Source organism: Anopheles marshallii, chromosome 3 (genome assembly GCF_943734725.1).
Source record: "Anopheles marshallii chromosome 3, idAnoMarsDA_429_01, whole genome shotgun sequence".
NCBI classification, from domain to species: Eukaryota; Metazoa; Arthropoda; class Insecta; order Diptera; family Culicidae; genus Anopheles; species Anopheles marshallii.
This window is the reverse complement of record NC_071327.1, coordinates 66,842,125-66,868,309: the sequence shown is the minus strand read 5'-3', so window position 1 is coordinate 66,868,309 and position 26,185 is coordinate 66,842,125. Positions and strand designations below refer to the sequence as shown.

Genomic DNA, 26,185 nt, shown 5'->3' with positions numbered 1-26,185 from the left:
AAAAGAATGTGTGGTGGATTTCGCTTTATTACAAATAGTTCCATCCGCAAGCGTATTTGAGTCCCGCTAAAAGATGATTGCAATTCTTGTGAATGCGTTTGAAGGTGGAAGCAGCGAGTACAGCCAGCGCAATACCCAAAACACAGAGAAGACACAACAAGTTCCAAGTGCAGGTCGTTAATGCGGACCCGCAAGTTCACGCTCGTATGATTATTTCCGGCCATCGACGGAGCTAAATGTGGCTATTAATAAAGAATCGTTTGTGACGACAAACAATGTTCACAAAACCATATTTGGGCCACCACTTAATCAAACGCAGGCAGGCGCGTTATCAACGAAGAAGAGGTCAATCTTGACACCGTTTCAAATGCGACCTAAATCGGTGAACATAAGCCGGCACGGGGTGTTAAAAGGACTGGGATGTACGTGCTTATGCTACGGCGTTCGTATGGGATTTTTCGTTTGGATTTGGGCACGGAACGGATGCAAACCATCTAACACATTTTTATGCATGCTCAGCACTGCACATGAGGAACTTCAAATTAATGAAACCTTCTTGCATTGACGTGCTTCAGTCAGTCAGGGGAATCGTTTTGTTTTCGTTTTGTGTTGGCGCGTGAAAACTATTTAAGCTTGTTTTTTTTTTCTTCCCTTTTGCAACGGGCACTATCAGGTCTCCCACTCGCAATAATCTATGGCAAAAGGTTGCGTTTGCTGCTAAACTGTTCTGTAAACAGGCTGCTGCAAGCAACAAACCGCCCTGTCGGCTTCGTTTTCCCCGTACGCGAAACGATCGTGCTGCATTGATAAAGGGCAAAACGTGATCGTAGGGTAATGCGATTTGATTCCAGTTTCGTTTCCCACCGCTAGGGGGCGCACACGCTTCAACATAAACTGTCTCAACCGATCTTATACTTTCATCGCTCACTCGAACGTTTTGATGGTTTTTGGTAATGATTGTTCGATTAAACAATTTCAGCAAATGGCACTTTTCAAGCTAAGCTAACACGCCCGCCATACGATGATTGCACCGTTTAAAGCACTTCAAACAGTCGGACGCAACGCACACGGAGTGGTACTTTTTGTTCGCAGCTTCACCTACAGCTAGGCAGGACCTTTCCCTCACCGAGGATCACCTGTCCGGTTGCTGTCTCACCCACGCGCTCTGGCCGGTGCCTGTGACACGACGGGGAGGGGGAGGAATGCAACAACGAATTTTCCACACTATCGCGCGCTTCACCATCGACTAAACCATGGCACCGATCGGTAGCTGCTTTTTATACCCAGGCGGTGTCGGACGGTACAATTCTAGCCGATGATAGTAAGCGACGGTTCCCTCCGGGAGATGGTTTTCCAGGGATGGGAAATTCCTTTTGGGAGCGTGTGTGACCGCTGTGTGTAGTTGTTGCGTTTGTGCTCTCTTACTGCTGCCCTTTTCTGTGGCGAAGGTTCCATCGAACACCCCCCTTAAAACCCATAACAATAAATAAAGACTACTGTTGCTGCAAATCGAAGCGCGTAGGCAATGGGCTACTACGATCGGGCCCGCTCCAGTCTGTGCACAATTGTTCGAATGCACATTACGGCATGTCGGGACGCTCCCAACTGTCACACACCGCACCGGCAAGCGCAGATGCTAGAAGGTATCGAAGAAATGTTGACCTCCAATTCTCAGCGAGTCCTTTTATGCAGGTGCGTTATCTTTAATGTCTTCAGTGCAAGGACGCGGTGTGCAATAGAAACTGGCCGCCTCGTGGAACAACAGCACGGGAGAGAAGTGCCATCGGTGAGATCCGTATGTGCCGATTCAAAACGGGAATCGATCGATCGAAATGGCATTCGCGGTCGTCACGTGTTCGCCGTTAGGCAAGCGATGCCCGACCCACCGTTCGATTGCTTGCCTCTTGTCCCCTTTCTTCGAGGAGTGTGGCAGCATTGCGAATCGTATTCGGTTATCGATAAGTCATTAGAATTAGAAAAATGAAGCCCCGATACCGGGGCCGCTGGTTGCGCGTTGCGTTTGTTGGTGCATTTGTGCTGATGCACCTTGATGCACAACGCCCGGGGCACGGCAGTAGTGGCTATGAATAGTTTTGATTAATTAGCTGTCGAACAATTTACGCTAGCGCACCGTTTTGGGCAGAACAACTGGAATGGCTTACGATATGGCAATGGGAAGCACCACTCGTACGAACATTCAAGCGGTGATGTTTATATGTCCATCACGTTATTAAGGTAAGGTACGACTTTCCATTAGGGATCGGTTTCAATGTCCCTGGGCTGAGTTCCAGGAATAGTTTTTGATCGATTAAATAACGTTGAAAAATAACCTTATTTATACTACGGATGTAACGAGATTCAAAGACGTTCCCTACGACAAGGCACCGTTCATGAACGTACGTACAAAGCCCCGAGGCGTGTTCGTCCGGATGACGAGGACGAACCGATAGAAGAACCGCAATTATCCCGTTCGCACACTGTTGACGCCGTACCAACGATCCGTCAATAACAAACAAGCATGGCTACGGCGATGCTTTGCCGCGCGCTCAAGAAACGAGAACGCGCTCCCGGAGAGAGCTGACCGGATGATAAGATCACGTAGACATCAGCTGCTTCCATGTCGGTCTGCTTACAAACCGAACCGGGATTCTCGACGATCTTTCGTGGTTTTACTACACGACCGGGTTTAAGGTCGCTGCACGCGGGAACACTAGGAGAATTTGAAGGCGAACGCGAAGAAAGCAATCATTATCAGTGACGCAAATGTTGGCGCTATGAGGGCTGCGAAGGTACGTGAATATTCCAAAGAGATGACCACGTTGGAAGCGCCCGGACCTGTGCGTTACGTTGCCCATGACCTCTTGAGGCTTTCGAAGGTAGGATCGTTTACCAGTGTCTGTTTGTTGAAGAATGTCCAGTTCGCACAGAACATTGCACGACTTAAATACCTTTTGCATCATATCCTATCCTAAGAGTCTGTTTTGTTCTGGAAACTAAATCTTTCTAGCTTGCAGTTTTCATACATGAATCCAAATCGACTCCGACACCGAATAGCAGCTCAAGAACTCAAGAAAAAATCCGGAGTTGAGTGGAATCCTGAGCTCTGGAATATTCCGAAGTTTGAGAGCTCTGGATTATTCCAGAGTTGACTCCGGATTTTACTCCCACTCCGGAAAAATTGATCCGGAATTAACCAACACTTATGTCAAAATAGTTGAAACATTGATTACCTTCTACTAACTTAAGGGATAGAGCTCTTGTCTAAAAAGCCAGTTGTAACTTCACGATCAACGTCCACATTTTGACCCGTCATTAAAACCCAAGCGTTAGTGTATCATTTCTAATTACTATTTGTCAGTTACACAGTATTAAGCCAACTGTAACGCTCTAGACTGTGTGCTTCAGCAAGCTGCCAGCTCATCTTCGTCACTGTCGATCGTTCGGTACACCTTATCGGTATAAACAAACGTTCAGAAGGAAGCACAATTTGCATTCCGTCTGTGTCCGACGAGCCGCGCTCTCGTCAATCTGGAAGATTACTCGCATTTACACGCGGCCATGCAAACACGATCATGACGGTTTCAAAATGATACGCATCGTATATGGGTATTCTGAAGTCGTGCTTCTTCCACCACCAGTTGCTGAGTGTCGTCGCCATGCCATATTTGATAGTCCGGTCTGAAAGATGACACCTACCTGCGTCCAGATATAGATGGGATTTGTGGTTGGTCGGTAAACCTCCAGCTTCGGTTTGCCTTCCTCCGTGATCTGCCGCACGAACGGCACAGCGGTACGCATGTTTTCCTCCTTGGTGCCCATTTCCATCTCCAGAAAGCGAATACTTTTCCGCGAATCGGTACTCATGGACTTGGACTGCTGGAAATGTTTGCGCGAGCTGATGTAGTCCTCCTCGTCGCTCGAATCAAGATCCTAAGGAAAGGGAGATGCGTCATTCGTTCGTATCCGATGCGTGATGGTCTTTCCCTACCTTCAGGTCAATGATGACGGGCTTGGTAATGTCGGCGTCAATCCTCAGCAGACTGGTGGAGGGTTCAAAATCCTCATCGCTGCTCGACGGGGACGGTTCCTTGTCGAACTTGAACGAAATGTGTCGCGCATCGAGGCTCTTGTGTTTGCGCTCCTGGAACTCTTTCCTTTGCCCCTCGAAATCGTCCGACGACGAGGAAGCCTTCAGGAGCTGCTCGAGCACCTTGGCGCTTTTCACATCGAGCGATACATGCTTCTTGCCCTGGAACTGTCTTCTGTTGTCAGTCGCTAGCAGGTGTCGCAATTCCTAAGACCGAAGATAACATCGTATCAGTTTGTATACTCGACACTCACACGTCGATCGGATGTTTCTTACCTTGATTAGCTGTGTCTTGTGCTCGGATGTACTGTGGCTTTTGTGCTTCTGAAAGTGTTCCCGCTGCTTGCGGAAGCTGTTTTCATCCTCATCGAACCGGTCCTCTTCCTGGTCGAATGATACGCGCGAACTCTTGAGGGACGATTTGGATTTCGCTTTTTCACCCGCCTCAAGAAACGGATTCGTATCGTCCGTCTCGAGTATTGGGGTGAAGGTCCGCTGCGGCTGATGGGATGCGAGACCGCGCGGCGGTACACTGGCCAAGTCCTCCGCGTTGGTATCGAGCACGATCGTGTCCAGGCTGGTTGCTGTCGTGGAGGTCGATAGTGATCCTTCAGCGGTATTAACACGCTGATAGCCGTACTGCAGCGGATCACGAATCTCATCCTGGAAAATATCGCAAAAAAGCCACAATTAGTTAGGTTTTAAGGCTTCACTCTAGGGATGAGACATTTCGAATAATGTTCCCATTACCACCATGCGGCAATTCACCTGCCGCAATACTGAACCGATTGCTTTGGTCGAATTAGGTTTGTCTCATGCTACGAAATCAGAATGCAAACAATTACATGGAAATTGTTTGATCTTTGATAAACAGAATAGTTGAGCGCTCTGATCCGTAGAAATGTATTTTGTTTACCTCCTCAAGAATCAGTAGATTTACTGATTGTGTTGTCATTCAGTCAGCAGCGGTTTCAAAATTCAAAATCCCGTGAAATATTTCACATGAAACATTTCCGATGCATGTAGTATTTCACCTCACTCATAGATGGCGCTGCGTGTCTTATATACATCAAGCAGCAGGAATGAACATTCAAGCGCGCAAATTCATTTCACGCGACATTAAACAATTCTTTCACTAATTCGTAAATGATAAAGAAAAAAAAAACATTACTCAACCAGATTAGCAAACTAGACAAAACTAGTTCGTCCGAAACAATGTGTCGGAACACTGGGACTTAAGTGGTGTTTATCATTTTAAATGGTCGCATGTATCGTGAACGGCACAAGCGCACCGGTGCACGTGTTTACTGGCGCCGGTATGTAAATGACGACAATTGCAGTCTGTGTTGCATTTATTGAACATATCGTTGTGGTGGAACAGCACGAAATAGCCGCTGAATGTCACGAAAACCAACACCCTCGCTGCACAAGTCTTTTTACATCGTGAGTTGCTGTTCGCCTTTTTCCACCATTTAATCAGTCTGACGTTTTAAATTTCATCCCTCCGGCAATGTTTTATTGCTTTAGTTAAATTTATCCATTTTATTTCTCTCTATCTTCTTTTACGATGCTATCGCTACCTCGCTTCTCTTAACATTTCTACTTCTCCCTACAGTATGAAGACACATTTCAGACACAATCCCTTTGACCAGCGGTGCAGATTCGAACACCGGCTAGAATATTCCAGAAGCAGTTATCGATCGACCTTCCGGTTAGGACAGAATCAACGCTTGTTGTGACCGGTGCAATGGTTTATTTACATTTTTTTACTCGACTTGACGCGTGTCAGCTTTCCCGGCTTAATTTGTTGATAAGAAAATCGTAGGGTAAAGTTAACGTACCACGTTGTAACTTTGCTCGTGCGCTAGTGTAAAATTGTATTGACATGCAAAGCGCCGCTTAGGTAGCGTACCGGTTCAACCTAGAAATTGTTAACTACGTCAGCTCGCATATGGTTCTTTTTTCTCTCTTTGCGGTTTGCATATCGTGACGCAATTTGTTCCCGGGGTACAGTTATGCTTTAATATTCCCGCAAGATTCGAGGTACGCACACACGTCACGGTGGGTCCTAGCAGAGGATCAACGTAGACAGCGTGGAGATCAGCGTACAAATCTTTCGCAAAGTATTTTTTTCATCAGATACGTAAAAAACGTCCAAATATAAATAGCTCTATGGGCGCTATACGGACGCTATAGGAGAAAAAAAACTTGTGAGAAGTTGTAATGTCACCGACTTCCCATTCTGATCACGCGACAGGGTTCAAAACAATTCCAACGTCTTTACATTGTGTTTCTTTTCTCGAAACGATATGTTCATATATTTTAAACCTACCAAGTGAAAATTAATATCCGAAGGATCTCTCGATTGTGTTTGCTTCTTTGGGCTATTTTTTTTTTTGTTGTGTCACCTTAAGAATGATCGTACCCGGACGGTGATGATGTCTTTTTTTTTCATTTTGCCAGATTATTGCGATTTATTTACATCGCCCACAAGACAGCCAGTCTCTCTCTCTCCAATTTACCGAATGGCGACCGTGTTCGTTCGTGCCATTTTGTATGCTAAAGTACGTCAGCAATTAGCGTCCTGAAAAGACACGAGACGTTCGACACTGAAAAGAGGTGATGGATAAATCAACAGATCGTGCGTCTTATACATGCGCTATTCTGAGCAATCTTGACGCTCGGCACTGTGATCCGCTAGCGATTGTTTTTCGTTTTGTAGCATTCAATTGTTAGCTTCGCTTTATTAACTTAACATCTTAACTTAAGCATTCAAAAATGACTCCACCCTCAGAGGAGATAATGGCTAAAATTATCTCGAAAACCAAGGATACTTCCAGCAAATTCTCAGAATTGCAATGGCAAACAATAGATCGGACAAAACAACCACACGAGCAGGGGCAATCGGCATGCGCCTTTGCTGTGGATGGATGCAATTATCATCGATGCACCTGTAATGCACCGTTTGGCTTGAGTACGACTGCAGTACTACCCATACGCACGCAACGTGACATAAAGGTGGCGATGGTTTGAAAACAATTTCAGCGTAAAAAAAAAAAATGATACCCTTCGAGGCAGGTCCCAACCAGGTGGGCAACACAATAAAGCATGGACGATTCTGTCACCACGAGTGACTTCCGTGAGCTGCAGCGTTGTGGTGCCGCATAATATGTCGCGTGTACTACGCGCCATGTGCATGATCATTCCACGGAAGATAATGCATCGTATCACTTACGGCACTCGGAATAAAGGAGCGGAACTGTTGTAGCGCGTAATTAGATTGCATTTACCTTTCGTGCGGTGTTATTTAACCTCCAGCCAACATATTGACCTTATTGGTGTTGCTATCTTGATTACCAATCGTCAGATTATCTATGCAGTAAGCAAGCAAGATAGTTGCTTAGGAATGTAACCTACAGTAAACAACTTTAAATTGTCCATTTCGACGACATTTTTCCACGATTAAGTCGACAATACATTCGTCAAATGTAGCCGACCATTGTGTGGTTTGTAGCGCGAAAGCATGTACTTCAACTCTTGCAACCCGCGTGTCCATTTTCGCTTCTCTTAAAACACTCTCTCACCCCGAGGGCCTCACCACCCACCATCCCCCACAACGGTGCACGAACATCCTTTTTGGCGACAGGTTTGACCTTTTTCTTGACATTGACCACCGCACGATCTAAATTCGTTCGATTCGTTAGCGTCTTCCGCAGGATCGGCGGTCACATACAGCGGCAGGCGGACGTTTAGAAACGGGCCAAACACGTAAAGGGAAAGGTGTGCTTCACCTTCATCACCGCGTATTAGACCGCGGTGACAGCAGCAACAAAAAAATGTCAAAATTTGCGAACACACCGATGTTTGGGTGTTCCCTACCCACACACCCCCCCCCCGGATTGGGCCTGCTCGTGACATCGAAACATTTTCACCCACCAACACACGCAAACAAGGGGAAAATAGGTGATCATGTAAGCACGGTAGCAATGCAAAAAAAAAACACCTTTGCCCGATCGCACCAAAGTCTGCTCGTCGAAATGTGTGTACACGGCCAACAAGGAAACGTGTGAACGACCTGCTAGGCGACCAGTAGCGCGCCACGGTAACCTACGACCCGTGCAGGACCTTTCGAAGAATTCGCCAATCTTTCTGGTTGGCCGATTGCCGACAGTCCACCGCGACTGTTGGTCAAGTTCTATTTTGTTTCATACAAATTGAATTCGCGACCAAAAAAAAAAACCAAACAAGTTCGATCCACCACCCATTAGCTACGCTGGCAAACTTACTCCTCCCTCGTTGGTCATCGTTCTCTTGATCTTGTCGACGATACGGCCCATGGGGCCGGATCCACTGCCGCCGCCACCGCCTCCGCCACCACCGCCGGTACTCATTTTCGGACAGTAAAATCCTTCGTTCGCTTCAAACCGAACCTCCTCACAGTTTCGATCTACCGTTCACCTGCTTGGGTGAATATTTATGTTGCTAGTTGGCACACCGATCACTCCACACTAATGCTTTTCACGTCAAATCATGCACGGTCCACCTATGCGGTGTTCACTTTCACTCGTATTTGCCACTCGAAGCACTGTTTTTTCCGCAGTTTGTAACGGCACGCTACTGCACCATTCGGGTCGGGAATGGTCCCACCTTACACGTCCTATCAACACACTTTTTTTTTACGTTTTGCGCCGCGTATGTCAAGGTTCAATCCTCCTTTGAATTATTGATAAACAGCACTAAACGTTGCTCCCGAAACGTTGGTATTGGCCTCACGGCCACCGATGAACACAGCTGATGTAATTCACGATTCGCTAACGTGCGATCTGCCGTGGCACGCTACAGCTCAACAACAAAACGCATCGAGCGCCAACCAAAAAAAAAAAATGGCTCCGTTCACCTGTGCAGACAATTGTGTTACATTCGAACGCCGCGAGTTTCGCGCGCGGACGAGATAAGGTTTGAAAAGGTGCGCAAGATTCGAGACAGCTTATATAGCATTTCTGTCTCGATAGTATGCTTGATATGGGATATAAGTGAGGTCTCGCGCGCTCACTCACACCGTCGCACGCGGCAGCGCACACGGAGCAAACGATTCCCCGGCGCATACGGAGCGAAATAACCGAGCGTTCAGCGATCGGCGGTGAGATCCTAGACGGTGGACTTGACTTGAGACGGAACTCCACCGAACCGTACTGTGGCGAGCAATGTGTGCTATACGCTTGCGTTGAACATGTCGCTAACATGTCCCCAAGCCGATGTGTAGGTCCCTCTAGTCCCAAAAAAAGATCTTCGTAGTTATCGTACTCGCCGGTGTTGGGGTTTTTCTCACGCGCTCAGTTTTAAGGTTTTTTTTTTTATTAAAGATTAAATCTGTTTTTCGCAACATTAAGTTGCATTAAGTCGATAGCAACATAAACCACCGATCAAAGACGCATTAAAGGAGGCTCCTCTTCGCCATCTTCCCCGCACGGACGTTCGCCAGCGTAACGTTGCCGAAGGAAAACCGATCAGTTTTTCGCACCCAAACGCATTCCAAACCCCACAAGGCGAAGGTTTGTTGGGGGACTCCCCGGACTACAGATACAGACACACGAAGCTTACCGACACACCGGCACGGATCGGTCGATGAAATTGCCAGAAAGGCAGAAGTGCCGCATGCGTTCACCGAGCGCCGCGACGATCGCTGGGACATGCGAGAAAATGCTGGGGTATCCCCACCATAAAACATGACCGAAACATGACAACCACCGATCCGATCGGCTTGTGTTGGTGGTACCGGTATCGTTGTGGTGAGTGGAAATTTCCCATGCTCTCATTATGTCTCGGCTATGCTTGTTTTATTCCTTTTTATGCTTTCGCCCCTTACCGCAGCCACGGGGTCGCTAAGTGTGGGTCCGACGAGCGTCTTGGGCAGCGGAGTTCGTTCGGTATGTTCCAGAAGGAATACCACGGATAAAACAAAAAAGCTGCACAACCATCTTCGGGCGTGAACGTGAAGTGCAGCACGTGCAGCACTGACATATTGCTGTGTGTGGGTAGTGCGACTTAAGCAACATTTGGTGGTTTGGTTAACACTTTGTGTTCAAACTGCCGCTATTTTTGACTCTCGGATCAGCAACCGCTCAGTAAGCGATAAAGATCGACGACATTTTAACATGCGAACGAGAAATGCTGATACAGATGCATCTCCTATTGGACGACCCTTAACGTCGATGGCACATTCATTTACAGCTTCATTTACCATTGAGGAATAAAGCGTTCTCCCAAGCGTATCGAGTCAATTCCAGGGCTTGAAGAAATGAGTTCCTGTGTCAGATAACTCTACCACTCCAAAGCGGCCTGTTGCTGTTATACCACCAGGAATTCCTTTCTCGCACGCGCTCGGTGAATGTTACTCCCAAAGCAGCATGGTCTCGCAGAGGTTCCCAAATACAAGGTCCGAAATACCCGAAAGTTGATGAACCCCGTGCATCGATGACGGTAGAAATCGTCTACAACTCTACACACGAACGCTTCGTTGACCTTCGCAACATGTTAGCTTCCTTTAAGACCTATCGGAGATTCGCGCTATCTCTCGTCCACAAAATGGACAAGGCGCGCGCAAACCTCCAGATAATGCTTATTGGCAATAAATCCACCATCTGTCACGCCCCGGACCGAAACGCCCGCTCACGATTCCGTTCCAATTGGGGGGAGGTGATGGAATCTACCGTACCGTTTCGTCTCTGTAAACGCTTTATCAGTGATCAGTCGATTGAACAGGATTGTAAATAGGTTGTAGCACTAATTGTCCGCTTGCTCTCCCTCATGCCGGATAATGCGAAGTGCGCCCGAACAAGGGTTTATTCTAGATACGGGTTCGATAAGTATTCGATTCCCATTTCACGTGTCAATCGCACGGATTGTGATGCCCTCCAGGCGAACTTGAAACCATTGGTACGATTAAGCCACTCCAGGTTCAGCCGCTTGGCGCTGCCTTTCTGCAAAACAAAAGAGATGCTCTATCGTTATGCCAACAAACCGATGAGCTGGGTGGTGGGTGTATAACGTGCGCGATGGCTAATCCTTGTTGGTACAGCGTTTGATAGTAAAGCGAGGCTGGAGGATGTGAATGGTTGCAAACTTGGTAAACCGGAAGCGCTCGTGGGAAGGTTAAACGTGATTCTACAAGTTGAGTGCTCACTGGTACTAGAAGCGTGTATATTGTTACGAGCTATTAAATAAGTGTTTAACCCCCAATAGTCAGAAGTTTTGGTAGTGAATAATGAAGTTCGTCGTGAGTACTACAGAACTTCACTTGAAGATCTACAGTCATCGATCTTCAATTTGACTGAGAGGATCTCGATGTCTTGATGTAATTCTTAACCAGATATCGTTATAGCTGTGCCCAACTGGGATGCTTTTCTGGCTTTCGATGAGATTTCATCTCAAAACGAGCTTGTTTTGAAGCCATCCGTTCCCGCCTTTATTAATTTGATCGGTCTCCGATTTAAAACATCTCCGAGCAGCACTTCTCATGCGGAGGATCTACGACTTACTGAGACAACTGCAACGTGTACAGTGGTCGTCCGATGCTCATTCGTTCGCAATACTGCAAACGTCCACATGGACAAATCGTGTCGGCTAGCGCTGTGCCAAAGTAAACATGAAACCCCTACACCACATACAAACAACACGCAGCGTTTTGCGCACAATCGCGGGAACTCTGTGCATGGGGTGCTTATGTACATAGAGGAACTCACCGAACACAAACTCTCCCACCTTCCAACAGGTGTGAGTATATTGTGGGGGGTACCCTCATACACACACACACAGCGGAACATCAACCGCGACGTGCGTGTGTGGTGCAAACTTCAAGGGTATCAACAGACGAGCCCCCATAAAGGTGGTCGAGCCCTCGTACGGCGGTTCGTCGAATGAACGGAGTTCGTACTCGTACTCTGTCTCCCTCCTCCTACCCCGTCCCGGTCACCAGACACTACCCCAACCGGGCTGCCAATTCCAGCCATCACCTTCCACGACCACCAGCGGCTTCTATCGCGTAGATCCCACGTTGCAAATATACTGCTGAGCACGTTGATGGCGTGGACGACGTTGTTTTTTTTTCTCCACGCCACCGCACTACACCGAACACCGGTTTCCTTTCCCCCCTCTGTGTCCCCGGTTCAAGTAACCCGCATTCTTTGCACGAGCCCACCAAACAGATCAGCTTTCATCAGGGTTAAGCTCCCACGGAACAAGCGAGTGATGTAACACGTGCCGAAGATGTTCGCTGTGTCATTTAGTCAAATGCTTGGGTTGTTGGACAGAAATTTCGCAATACGACTGCTGAAATATTTGCCCAACCGAGGTGCAACCGAACCCGCGGATCTGATAACGCACACCGGATGGCATTCTGCGCAATGGGGTGTGATGTCGATCGCAGGCATGTTACCTTGGCATTGGTGTAAGCATGATAAGTGGGGTGTAGATAATTTGCCCGTTTCATTTCCTTCCGTTTCGTGAGCGGACTGTCGCGTGTCGAGGGTAAAGTCTGGCGAACGTTTGGTGTTGGATGAGTGTAGCAAACGCACGATGACGTTGCTCCCGTCCACTTGACAAATCGTTGCTGACGACACTGGCGTACGCTATTACGATACAGGGGTTTTCGGGGATTATATTGACAAGTTCAGCGAGTTGTTGCTTGGTACGGGCATATAATTGACTTGTTCGGCAGAACTATTGATCAATCGTTGAATGGAGTTTGCTGGCAACACTGCTGCTAGCAAAGTGCACAGCGAATAGCAACGCAGCTTCTGTCAAATCCATAGCAACCGCGTTGCCAACAATGGGGTAGATCATCCCAAAAGTTAGAAAGCTTAAGCTTTAAGCCTGTATCATTATGTATGTATCAGGTACCGGGCTGTATCATTCTGTACAGATTCGTAAAGGACATAGCATTTTGACATAAAGAATGACACAAGGGATCATTTTTGTGAAACTAAAATTTGAGAAAAATCGATTTAAGTTTAGTAATTTGATTTTAATTTCATTGTATTTGAAATAATATACAAGTCTGATTATCAAAATAATCCTTTTTCAGTTCTTTTCGTTAAAAAAAATTTGTTTACCTTTTTCGCACACGGGAAACTTGGCCTAACCTGGCTCAGGCCAGCTAGCAAAATTCTTTGTTTTGACATTTGTTGAGTTCGGGTTTTGGGTACTTGGGTACTTTCATTGAGAAACCAATCTAATCCTTCTTTCCTAGGCTTAACTTGGCTTGCCATTTGTATGGCGAGCTGTAAGCGGATAAGCCTGGAAACGTCAAAACGCATACAAAAAAACTGGCTTAGACCGTGATCTACCCCAATAACATTCTACCGTCGCTCAATAGTTTTCCCGAAAATGTCAACGCCTTCTTCTGTACAATTCAATGACTTGCCGAACAAGTCAATTATTTGCCCGAACAAAACAACAACCCGCTGAACTTGTCAATATATTCCCCGAAAACCCTGTAATACCACAATAAAGTTGTGTGCTCAAGAACTTTGAGATATCCAACCATCCGAGCTGCTTGAGTGGAGAGAGATCGCAAAACGCGTGAGGCTGTGGCACACATTCGTGAATGCTGTGTGTTTTCCCAGCTGTTGACGCACTTGGGGGCGCTTGGACGATTCACGTAACAGCCTCACCGTATGTCATCATTCAAAGAAATATTCCAAACTCCAAAGTGAACAAAAAAAAAACACCCTCCCGAAGTTGTCATGATCGTACCCCCGGGGAGGTGTTTTCAGATAATGGCACCTGTGGGTTTGGAGCCTTGGGCTAAACGTGGCGTGGTTCGCATAGGGAGAAAAGAGCAAACCATCAGCGGGCCATGAAGCAGCAGAGAGCGCACCGGCAGATAAGGTCTCGCCCATAAACCAGTTTGTTTGCGGAGTTCCGGAGTTGAAGGGTGCGGAAAGGGCTGCAAAGAAGTGACGTCAAGGCCAAACCGTGTGCTGTGTGGCTGGGTCTTCGCTTAGGTCATGGTACTGCAGATTTTCCATTCGCTTCAGGATGTCGAGTCGATGTCAAGGTTGTGACGTGCGTTTGAATGTTTATTTCCGCTGAACTAGCTGTTCCGATCCGATCTGCTGCTTGATGATAGATTAAAAAGACAATCGTTAAAAAACATGCTTGTATATTTCACAACACACAATTTCGCAAACAGTTCTGAGCAGCAGAATTGAGCAAAAATTGGGAAGGATAAAAAAAACGCTGAAATTCACCACGCCAATTCACCATCGTCAATCTTCATTACCGGTATTGGGGGGGGCGAGGGATCTCAAACAAGGCTCAAATCGTCTTGTTGGTAAATAAACCACTTAACCGTCGCTAATGGTTGATTGACGATTTTGCGTCGCTATTGTTTGTTAGGACGCTCATTTTCGCTGTCCGTGGGTTTTATTTTGAGGTATGGATCGATTAAATTGACAATGTCGTGTCGGGTGTCAATAGCGATGGATGGTGAGATGATTTGCGTACTTCTGAGCAAGCAATCATGATGGATGGGGCATCTTATCTTGAAGTTCAATCGGGACGGGAACCGCCCAATGAAGATTGCTTCGCCCAATCGGATGCGCCCAACAAGAAAAAGATCAATATTTGCCATGGCTTTTGAACTAAAAACGGACAAATATAACTCCTGTTGGATGGATATAATGGACCTTCTTCTTCTACTTCTTTATCGGCACAACATCCTCAAGAGGACCTGCCATTTCCGGTAAGCAAGGGGTACTTTGTCCTGTGTACAGGGGATTGGTCCAGATGGGATTTTGGACCGGTCCTGTCGTGTGAGGACCGGCGCCGCTACCAATACACTACCGGGCCGTCCAAAAAATGCATGTTCTTAGACCTACTTAAAGCAGTATAGAACAATCTTCTCTCAATATTTGTGTCTGCGATCTTATGGAAGCAGAGTTTACCATAATAAAGGATCGTATTTGTTTGATTAATATTTACTACAACCAATTCGCGACAATTATGAAATTAATTCATCATCGTTGAACTCTCCAGCTATTCTCGTGGCCAGTTCATTGGAGCTCTCACTGCGCGGCTGTTTTTTTTTCTCATTGTATTTGTATCACACGCGTTCTGTGGTGTTTGGTTTACTTTCTAGTTTCAAGGTCCCTTATCGCGAGCACACCACCGCGCCCCAGTTTTTCACCTACAACGTTTGCTTTTATTCGTGTACCGGTTTTTGGGTTGTCGTTCCGATGATTGCAGGTTCCTATGTACCTGTCCGCTAGTACTACCACCACTACCAGCAAAAAACCCCCAACTGGATGGCACCAGCGACGCGGTGCGTGGCACGGAAAGTGTAAATTTGGAAGCGTTGCTAGAGTTCGGAGTTCGGTGCACAACCTTCAAAGCGTAGCCGCGCGAAACGATCGTACGATCACTTCCGACAGGGACGCATTGTTCTAGAACATTAGAAAAAAAAAACCATTAAGCAATGTGCAGCACGAGACGTGGGAAGCGGCAACTGCACGATGCATTCGATCGCGATCGGTATCTCGGCAGCGAACTGCAGCTAATCCGCGTCTAGACAGCAATCCGCATAATTTACATCCGTCAGATCGAGATCGGTACGATCGATGGAGGGACAGTGCCGCCGATCCTCACCGAACTGGAATTTCACCTGGATCGCTGGACGGACGGAATTAAATATGCAGCTTTACCTTACCTATTTATAGCGCACTTGCCGACCTCCTCGCCGGTGGCCGGGAGTCATCGGATTCGTTCATTAAGTCAGATTACATGCTTCAGTACGCCGTTGACGTAATGTCGGTCCTGTCCTTCTCTCCACCGCAGGATGTGATCGGTGTTGTCTAGCCCTCCTCCGGTGGCAGTGTGCACGTGCTTATTTTCTGCGCAAAAACGGGGTAGCGTTTTGGGTGGTAGTAATGAGCCGGACGGTGGGACGGGCAACCATTTCCGTCAAACAGGTCCTCGTTCGATACGGCAGGGATTGAGTGAGCGCGTAGTGGAAAATTTTTACAACCAGTTATCATCCTTCCCATTAAATCTATTTCGGATTGCCAATGAGCACGGGCATGGACTTGGAATATAATCAACAAAGCGGCTTCTAGTATTGCGGTCTGGTGAAACTATGGTTTTTGCATATTAAGTGACATAAAATTCTGTACAACATATAGTAGATAATGTTATAAGCCCCACTGCAAAAATAGTCACTAGTGACAAAAATTCAAAAAAACCAAAGGAGATCACAACATCATCTGTGCGAAGCCTGTCACTACAGTGCTTCGTTGAGCCCAAAGCAATTCTCGAGCGTCAATCGCAAAAGAACTGACGAGCGTGTGATGTAATTAATTAAACTGACTTTGCACAATGTCAAATTGGCCGTTGAGTGGGGCCTCGGGGGCTCGGGGGTCGAAAAATTGCGAATGTGTTTTTTGCCCCCTGCACCCACCAACGTACCATTCGTTTGGTTGGTCAATGTGTTGGTAAGCGTTTACTTTTCGGGGGGGGTGTGTCTCATCACGGTGACACCAACACATTGGCCCGATATCGACGCTTGTGGGGCATGGCAAGTGGCACAATTTAGTAAATTGGAAACATGATTTTTATGTTTTTATATTGTGCTCAATTGTTGTCTCAAATCGAGATAAAAAAAACGTAGCAACGTCAAAAAGCACGATCGCTACTTATCAAACGTGTGTCAAATTGCTCTGTTGCGTGTGATCCTAGCGTGCAGCCATTGTCGCACGTGTGACGCGCGGTCGGGCGAATCATTTGAATTATTCTGTCGCAACCGGGTTCTGCCGATTGTTCTGAGCGATTACGCTTACATTATTCATAAAGCCCGGACGATCTGCTGATGATGATTTAAAACGCATTAATGTAGATTATTTTATCGATTAGCTTTCTCCATTAAATCAACGCTTGGCGGACCGTGATCGACGTGGAATGTGGTACACAAACGCATTAAAATCATTCGCTTATGCGGTAATGTGAATTGTTCGGGGGATTTTTTTGTCACACGCAGACGTATGCCCACGACTTAGCAACACGCCCTGCACTAAACCTTTGATGTTTAAGTCACTGCTAGCCAGTTAAACATGGTAGATCAAGACCGAAAGAAAAGGGAAATTAAAGCCAATTACAAGAAGAAATGGCAAAACGCAATTTTTCGCTTCTCATTTCGACCATTGGACTCTTGCCCTCCCCGATATCAACGGCGGCTCTGTGTTATTACATAGATTAAAATCTTATCCATCAAAAATACCAAGCCTCCCAGTTAGCCAACCGGCATGACTAAGGGGGCACTTGCTAATTACTCAAAGCTGGCCAATTAACTGTTTGGAATGTCATGCCGTTATTTGCCACCCCAAAAAGAAAACAGTTAATTCATGTGCCCCCCCCCCCCCCCCCCCCACCCCCCCTCCCCCTCGCTCCTCTTTTTATCGGAGGGGGCTGCGTGATAAGTTGAAACATTGGTCCAATCTCGACACAAAAACTCGCCTTGTTTTACGAAGACGAACAACAAGATGCACCAAATTGCAATGTAAATCGAGATAAATGTCCATCCTGTGAGCTTTAAAAATTGGATTCCGCCAGTCGAAATGCCTTGCCTACCAAATTTCTCTTTGCCGCGTACGTCATCATCTCTCTCCGTCTCACATGATTTGTCTGACGTATGGGCGGTTAGTGACGTGCGCGAAGGGTAAGGAAGGTTAATGTATTTTCGTCCACATCCGCCCGAATTCATATGCCCGAAAACGACCGAGCGCGGGTGTGTCTTCGAAACGACATGCCAAACTGTAATGCTGTAATGCTCCCGTGGCCGAAGTACACAGTGAATCATGCCGCGCGCGGGTTTTTACAACGGTGTGAGAGAACCACCCCCGTGGCAAGGTCGCTAGGGAAGTCTCGGACGCAGAGTCCAACGCAAGATAAACGGTATGTGGTGAAATATATTCGCTGCTCCATATTGATTCATCCACAGCGCATGCAATTCGGGTGCATTCGAGAATGGTTTTTTTTTTGTGGTGCAATCGTTTAAATTCTTAACCAGTGCTCAAAATGGAAAATTTTTCCACCAAAGAAACTGGCCACTGTTGTCAGTGTTCCACTAATGAACGTTAATCAATTCATTGGCGATCGCGTACGGAAGGTGGTGGTGCGCAATCGTGCCCCGATAGCGGCCGGTTATCGTGTCGCTGTTAACTCGAGGCCTCGCGGAGCAAACGGAAACGCAAAAAAAAAAACCTTCCCGATCGCCAATCGAATTGACACAAGTGTACGTAGTGTGGACGCGGCATGCTTCAATTGATTTGACAGCTAGCTGTCAATTGAAACTGTTCGAGCCTAGGGAACAGAGGGCGCTGGGCGATCATTCGCCAACACTAAGTACCCATTGTGACGTAAATCGCTAACGATGACGTTCACGTAAATTTCATTCATAATATTTGAAGTTGATATATAACAAAAAAAACCTTACGAATACATTTAAATTTGTGTGACCTTTATGGAAAATTTCGACCGTCGTCAGTGGAAGACCAACCATGTTCGATCGCGTATTCGAATCGATCCGATCAACGATCAAGAGATGTACCAGGCGAGTACGCGATCGATCGGGTGTAGCCAAGGTTAAAACAATTAAAATCGATCAATCTGGATGGAGTTAATTGGAGTTTGGTTGCGTCGTACGGAACGGAACCTTGGTTGAGCGCACCGGGAAGTGGTTTCCATGCACGGACATTTGAATATTGTTCCCATTTCGGTCTATATCACATTTCAAATCAATAATACGGACAGATCCTAATCATAACATCGCGTTCGCGAATTTCTGCTACGTGTTGCCCCACACGGCACTATTCGTTTGATTACTCCGGTCCTCTCCTGCATCGCTATTCGCTTAGCGAAATGGCAATAATTGAAGGATGGGCTGCTGTTGATTGCAAAAAGCTTGCCAAAAATTAGTACATCAGCTGCGTGTATGGGTTGCGTCACGTTGCTTTCATTTCCCAACTAATGTTGGAGTGTTTTTTGCTTTTCGTTTTTTTTGCATACAAACATTTGTGTTACGGTCCATGGTTGCCCAAACGATCCGATCGCTGAGGATCGCAAACTGTCCATCCACGTTCGGACATTTTGGCATGTTTTTTTCCTCCTTCTCCCGCCTGCCTGGTTTGGCCGTGTCATTTGATAAACCATTTGGTAGGAGAAGAGAAGTGTTTCCATGTGTTTCCACCGTTATATGACCACAAATCGAAAAATATACTTTTGCTGAGTGCCGAGGGTGTGGCCAGCCGGTCCTCTCGCAACAGAATGCGAAGATGACATTCATTTCACATTGAAGGATGGCCTTCGGCTTTATTGGTGACGGCAGTAAATTCACGGGAAGTGAATAATTTGTCCAACACGCCGATTAGTGCACGAACGTTACAGACTTGTGTGTGTGTTTTTTTTTGCTCAGCTTTGTTCACTTGGGGTCGGTTGGTACATCAAGTTCCACACATAGATGTAATTTTAATTTTAATAATTTTGTTAAAATTACTAACAAAAGGTCATCTAAATAAGAGTTTAATTCATCTTATGGCTACGAATCAATTATTCTGCAAAAATTTTGGGATGAAGTTGAATGAAGGAATGCTATACTTTTAAATAAAAGTAAACAATTTAATCAGAAACTGTTATTGAATAACAATTCCAGCAAGACAAAATGAATTCCCTCCAAGAACTCCAAGGTTCCAAGGTTCCAAGGCCTCAAGAATTTCAAAGTAAGGTTAAGGTTCCGTCCAGAAGTGCTTCAAAATTGCAAGAGTTCCAAGAATGTCCTGGAAGTTGTTTCCCAGATTCGGAGGTTCCAGTAAAAATATTGGCAGATATTCTACTTGGTAACTTTCGAATGAGGACCCTTGTAGAGAAAAAGGCCATATTGGAGATCCTTACATCTGGAAACTTATATCGAGGATCGACGAACCGGTTACTGAGATTTTTACTAAAAAAGTATTTTCTGATCTTAAACGTTTCCCTAAAGTGCGAGGTATTCCGCGAAGTTCCTCACCTTATATACTACTAGAATTGGACAGGTTTGGGATCTCTTGCAATGTTTATCTCGGTTAGTATGTCCTATCCAAACACTTCTATGAAGATCTCTGCATGATCTCTTGGTGTTATATGGTTCATGTCCTAAACGCATCTCTTTGTTTCAAAACTATTTCTAATTGTAATGCGTCCACGCTCTAAGGATATTCTTGGCATTACGCAGATAATTTTAATTGAGGTTCCCATTAAAGAACGAATTGTTGGTAAGGCTTATACCAAACCCCAAATCAATCGCGGCAGTCTCGCACATCCTTAATGTCCTTGTAGAAGTTATTGCTCTTGTTTACAACTTTTATTACCCAAGCCACTCAATGATCTAACAGCCGGTCACATAACAATGGCCAAAAACTTATACGCTACACAACAATTATGCTTGCCGGGCACCAGTCCACTCTGCAGTGAAGGTGAAAGTGATAAATTTAGACCTTTGGATTTACCATTTTCTCGCCGTACACGCTTCCCGCGCAGCTAAAAATTGTCATAAAACGTGCTCGACGGATATTCGGCGGGCCTAAAAATAATGCCGCCAAGCGAATGCACAGGAGCAAAACTTTGTAAATAAACATATTTGCCACACAATTTCGTACGCCGACACGCGAGATTAAAGTTATATAATTGTCAACAACTGCTTCTCGCGTAGGTGAGTGTTCTTCTAGACCCGTCAGTCGGTGTCGTTCGTTTGTTTTTGTGGTAGAATTTTTTACCGTTTTTTTTCCTGGTAGATATACGTAGTAGATCATGATCCTCGTGGGTTATTTATAGGCTTACAGCGTGCTCACACATTCCGCAGCCCTTAAACTACCCAAGTCGCATTATTGCGAACATCTTTTCTGCGCACAAACGGCATGAAATTCGGCGTCATAAAAGATCGTTCTCGCTGTCTCCTTCCGGAAGGTGGCCACACGGTGGGAAAAAACAAAGCAAAGGGTATGTAGGATCATATTTTTCTAACCCTATAAATTAACACCCCTGAACTTCGGGTGTGTTGTTTTGAATGTGGGCGCGTTTGGAGGTGTGTCACCGCGAGCGAACGGTGTGTGTGTATGGTAGAGCGATTGTTTTAGTGTACAAGCGGCGTTATCGGTAGTAGTAATGGATGCTGTGGATACCATTCAGAACGGTCGGCCATTGGCCGTGACCATGGCCATTTTGAATCAAACCCACACGTTCTTTACTCTCTCTCTCGCTCTCTCTTGCTTCTTCCCCTTCCATTATCAGCATAAAATGGTTCCGTACCAACACTAGCGCGAGCACGGCTTACTTTGATAGTGAAACTCGAATACTGAGCAATGGCAGAGCGAGAGCGCAAAGCAGGCGGGGGAAAGAGATGCACCGAGCAACACGTTGATGACGTTACTGAGCGCGCGCTTTTGCCAACACACGTGACACGTGTTTTGAATTTTCTTAACCCCCGTCGAAAATGGTGGAAATGTTTGGGGGTGGTGACGGTTGGGCAGTACGCTAATGGCGCCACCAGCAGACATCCTTGACGAAGTGGGTTGGGAGAAAACAAAAAAAAACCACAGGCTTTTCTCGCTCGAGAGGTGTGTTTGTGTTTGAGAATTTAACACCACACCGTGGCTCATCACGCGGAAACTATTTCGAGCGCCTTGATTGGCCGTTAACGGACACGGTCCTGGTAGGTGGTGGTAGTGGTGACAATTTACATCCAAGATTTCCCACGCTGTGCGCTGTGAATCATTTTCATTCTGTCACGTCCCCATGCTAAAACTCGAACCGATCATCGAACGGTTGATCTTTTGCCGACCACTGACCGTAAAGCCATCCAACCGAGTGTGATGGTTTGTTGTTTTTGGTGCAAATTACTCCCGCCCATTAGCGGAAAATGGAACGGGGGAGGGAGGGGGTACGTGCCCGGAGACGGATGAGCGGTTAGGCCATTGGCCGTTTCAGGTAGAAGGAAGTGTTTTCGCTACCAACAAAACCCGATCGGTCGTGAATGGGCCAGTGCGCGTATCGCGATCTCAACCACACGCAAAGCTTTGGAAGGGGTCAGCAATTAAATTGTTTTCAATGCTCTTCAACTTTGACCTGCGTTTTGCGTCTTCAGTTGCGAAACACACACACGTGCTCGTCGTCGGGTTTTTCGTGATCACCGCAAGCGTAATTTGCTTTTGCGCAATGTTTTTTGCCGGTGAATCGTTCCGTGCACTGTCTTGCTACAGTTGGATGCGGCCTTTATTGGGCCCCAGTTTCTGTTCGATTTGGTTCGGTTTTAGATGAATTTTGTTTTGTTTATTACTGGACTTTTCGGCCATGAATACCACACCGAACGGTGGTGAAGTATCAGTTTTTGCGTATTTCAGTTCTTGGCGGTTTTATTGTTATTGTTTTTGTTTATAAAACGCACATCATGAAAACAAGGATCTAGCGTATCCAGCTAACGGAACTGAAACGTATTACCTAGGAGAACGACCTCCTTCCGGATTCGTCTTTCGTCCTTCGTTAATGGAGGGCACCAAAATGCAGGCGAATTGTACTAAAACCTGAAACCAAAACAACCAACCAATTTAGCGCAGGGGAAGCCAACACCGGCACGAATCGAGAGTCCTTCAACCTGCTGATCGCGTAGGGTGCATTTGAGTGGGAAGGCACACACCGTGTGGACCCGGAACTATTTGGCCATGAAGTTGTTTTCGACCTCTGTAACGGCGGTTGTAAAAATAGAGTAGAAGTATTCGGATGTGTTGTTGTTTTGTTGTCGGATGTTTTTTTTTTTTTTTTATTTTGGACATCATTTATATTGAATCGAAAAAAAATGAGGAAAACACCCATTAATCATTGGAAATTGTCGTGTTAGTAAATCTTCTATCTGCTAGGATCAAAGTTCAAACTTCATCCTTCAAGGGTTTTTTTTCCACCAATATTCAATTTTATTATCTTTTAAAGATTGTTTAGCCGTTTGTGCTGCAAAAAAAAAGATCTGGGAAGTAGAAAAAGACCGTAAAAAAATGCTAATTTTTTTATGTGTCTGGAAAGATCTGACAGGATATTCGAGGGGCATACGAACAGTGGCTATATACAAGGGGTCTTAAGGGATATCAGTGACGTCAGTAATTGGTCCCAGTGAGGGATAGTTTGAGGTCAAGGAAATAGATGGCTGATCATGTACTGAACACAACACTATGTACCAGAACCTCCAAAGTCTTAGTGTCTCCTCACACATCTTGACAACCGCAAAAAGTCCACTTGGATTTGCTATTTCCGGCATCTCTTGATATTAAGTTTATCAGGAGCTGGATCATATCCGGGTGAGATTTGATACCAGATCAGTGTTGTAATAAACCTTGGATCGACTCCAAGGAGTTTAAGATCCATCAAGAACCAAGGATTTCTAGAAACTAAAACATATTTTTACTGTAAAACTCTTGAATAATTGCAGTAAAATTATCTTTTCTTTGTTGAATTTCCTTCAACAAATATCCACACTTGTTGGGATGTTTATCATTGTGGTGAAGTCTAGTCTTTCATATAGAATAAAATCACAAAATCCCATTCCAAAATGGCCCCAACATTGCGTAACATTAATCAATATCTCCTTGCTGTTTCGTAAGCCTTGTATATTGCTTATAATTCGTTCGACCATCCGCACTGAGGAGTCCCTGTCCAAAGTCCAAGAACAAGAGCCAAGTGTTGGCCATTCTTAAATTATCGTTGACGCCATCCACAGCCCCCGAAAATGTATCGTCGCGCATAACAGTGATTTGATGTTTTCCTTTCCCCTTCTGCCCGGAGATACAACTTCCGAATCCCCCCACATTGCCTGAAATCCCGTTGAGGGGCGACGACAATGTCAGTTCGAGAATGTCGCGTTGTTAGTGAAACAGCCGTTATGACGCAGTTTTATCAATCGATATCGATCAGCGAACGTCGTTACATTCAGATATGATTCCGGTCAATTGGCACGGTAAGGCCTTAGGTTTGGTTTCTTCAAGAGCGTGTGGCGCCACACGTACACACGGTCGTCCGGTTCCACATCCGAACCAATTGGTTCGATCAAGTCTATATGTGTGGTGATGGACGCGATAGACAACCGAGCCGTGCCCCCGTTCGATAAATTGGCAATTGAGGCCCGTTTCGGTACTGGGAATCGTAAGAATCCGCAAATCATGGCGGGTGTACTTGCAGCACCCGGCCAAACAAAAGGGTGTTTTTGCAAAGAGATGGGAAGAAAACGGACAGTTGGGAAACGGAATGGAAACGGTCTGAATGCGTTGTGGCCACGTTACAACCGGCACGTTTACAACTGTCGTGATTTCGAAATGATTAAGTTAGTAAGGGTCCAAGATTATATTTGAATGACTTCAAAAAATGGCGCTCGAAAATACGTCAAATATCTCCACATTCGATTCATCATATCTGATCGTTTGGTTGTGTTTATACTCCCCCAGGAACTAACATACAATTCCAGTTAATTAAACACTCATCTAACAACAGGATGTGTATGTCCGGAACAGCAAATCACGATCATGTTAGGAATTTCCGCCATTTACCAAGGGGAACAGTCGCTTATTCGTAGCGCTTCCTGGACCTACAGCACGACGGAATGTCCCCTAGCATCCGGTTTTGGCACCTGTTTATTTGAGCAACAAAACGCAATTAAAAGCTCAACACGATTGCAAACAGCAGCAGTACCATCTGGTCACCGAAATGGCCGTTGATTAGTTGACGAAAGGGAGCGAATACTTTGCGTCATGTAATGCACATATGAGCCGGCATATTATTCAGCACAGCCCCTTCCTACCCGATTGCCCGGCAACCGGCATAATAACGACCCGCCACCGCCCACCCAATCGAATTCCGGATGAATGAAGTGAGTCAGTTGCATGAATGGTGCGCTGCTGTGTTCATTATGTTTACGTCGGTTCGGTGCCGATGTGTGTATGCGTAATTTGTGTTTCATTCTGTGGCTACATAGATTGCGCAATTCGTAGACGAATTTCTTGATCGTCATGTTTTAGTGTTTTGTCGCTGCTTTTGTTTCCTTTGTCGCTAGGGAAAGGCATTTATGTGGCAGCAGTTGGAAAGCGAGAGAGATGAAATCGTGTAAACAAATTGCTTGATTTCAGTTCGTACTTGCGTCATCCCGGTTTCATTCCATTAAATGCATTGTATTCATACATTAGAGGGTGGAAATAAAAACGAACTGCAAGATAAACTCTTGACATCTCGTGGTTTAAACCTCGAGACATAATTTTAATGAAACATTCACTTTACTCTTCGATTATTAGTATATTTATTACTAATAAATTAATCGTTTTTTTTCGTTTTAATGGCTGATATTGGAGAAGCTCTACTTTCTTTCTTCTCCTTTAAGTCTTTTTTTATATAAAAATGACCCTTTTATCAACTAACGTTTCTACTCTTACGTTTTCATTTACGACAAAGCAAGTGGGCTCAATATCGATCGAAATTCTCCATTTTATCAAATATTTAGCCCTATGTCCTCCATTCACTATCCCCATGACCTTTCGCTATATGCGTTATTCATCCTTGTTGCAACATTGTATTTATCCTCCCTTGTGGGTGCAGCGGGTTTCATTTTATCGATCGACAATCTCTTTCTAATTAAAACCATTTTCTTCAGTGCATGATATAGGCTTACATCAAGCATAAATTTAACTGCTTCTTCCACGTTTTCTTTTGTCCCTTCCAGATGCTTGCCTTCGTTGCCAGGCGGAAAGCAAAAAGGACACGCTCGGCCGGCAGGACTGCGTTGTCGTGTGGGGTGAATGCAACCATTCCTTCCACCACTGTTGCATGTCGCTCTGGATAAAGCAAAACAATAGATGTCCCTTGTGCCAACAGGAGTGGTCCATCCAGCGTATGGGTAAATAAGAACTGCCTTTCTCGTACTCACCACTTCCCTCCGCCGCCATCGTCTTTTCGGACAAATTATCCAATACACGGGACAAAACAGCAGGAAGAAAAACAAAATGGCATCCGAACCTTGTGGTACATGTTGTTCTAGATTTTTAATAA

The 26,185-nt window shown here is 45.7% G+C and overlaps 1 protein-coding gene across 1 annotated transcript in view; it reads left to right on the top strand.

Moving 5' to 3' along the window:
- LOC128713324 (RING-box protein 2) overlaps window positions 1-26,041 on the top strand; it is a 33,208-nt gene extending 7,167 nt beyond the window's left edge. The window contains exon 2 of the mRNA XM_053808184.1: window positions 25,860-26,041. Coding sequence (XP_053664159.1) covers window positions 25,860-26,041 — 182 coding nt within the window. The remainder of the gene's footprint in view (window positions 1-25,859) is intronic.
- Window positions 26,042-26,185: the final 144 nt, after the last annotated feature.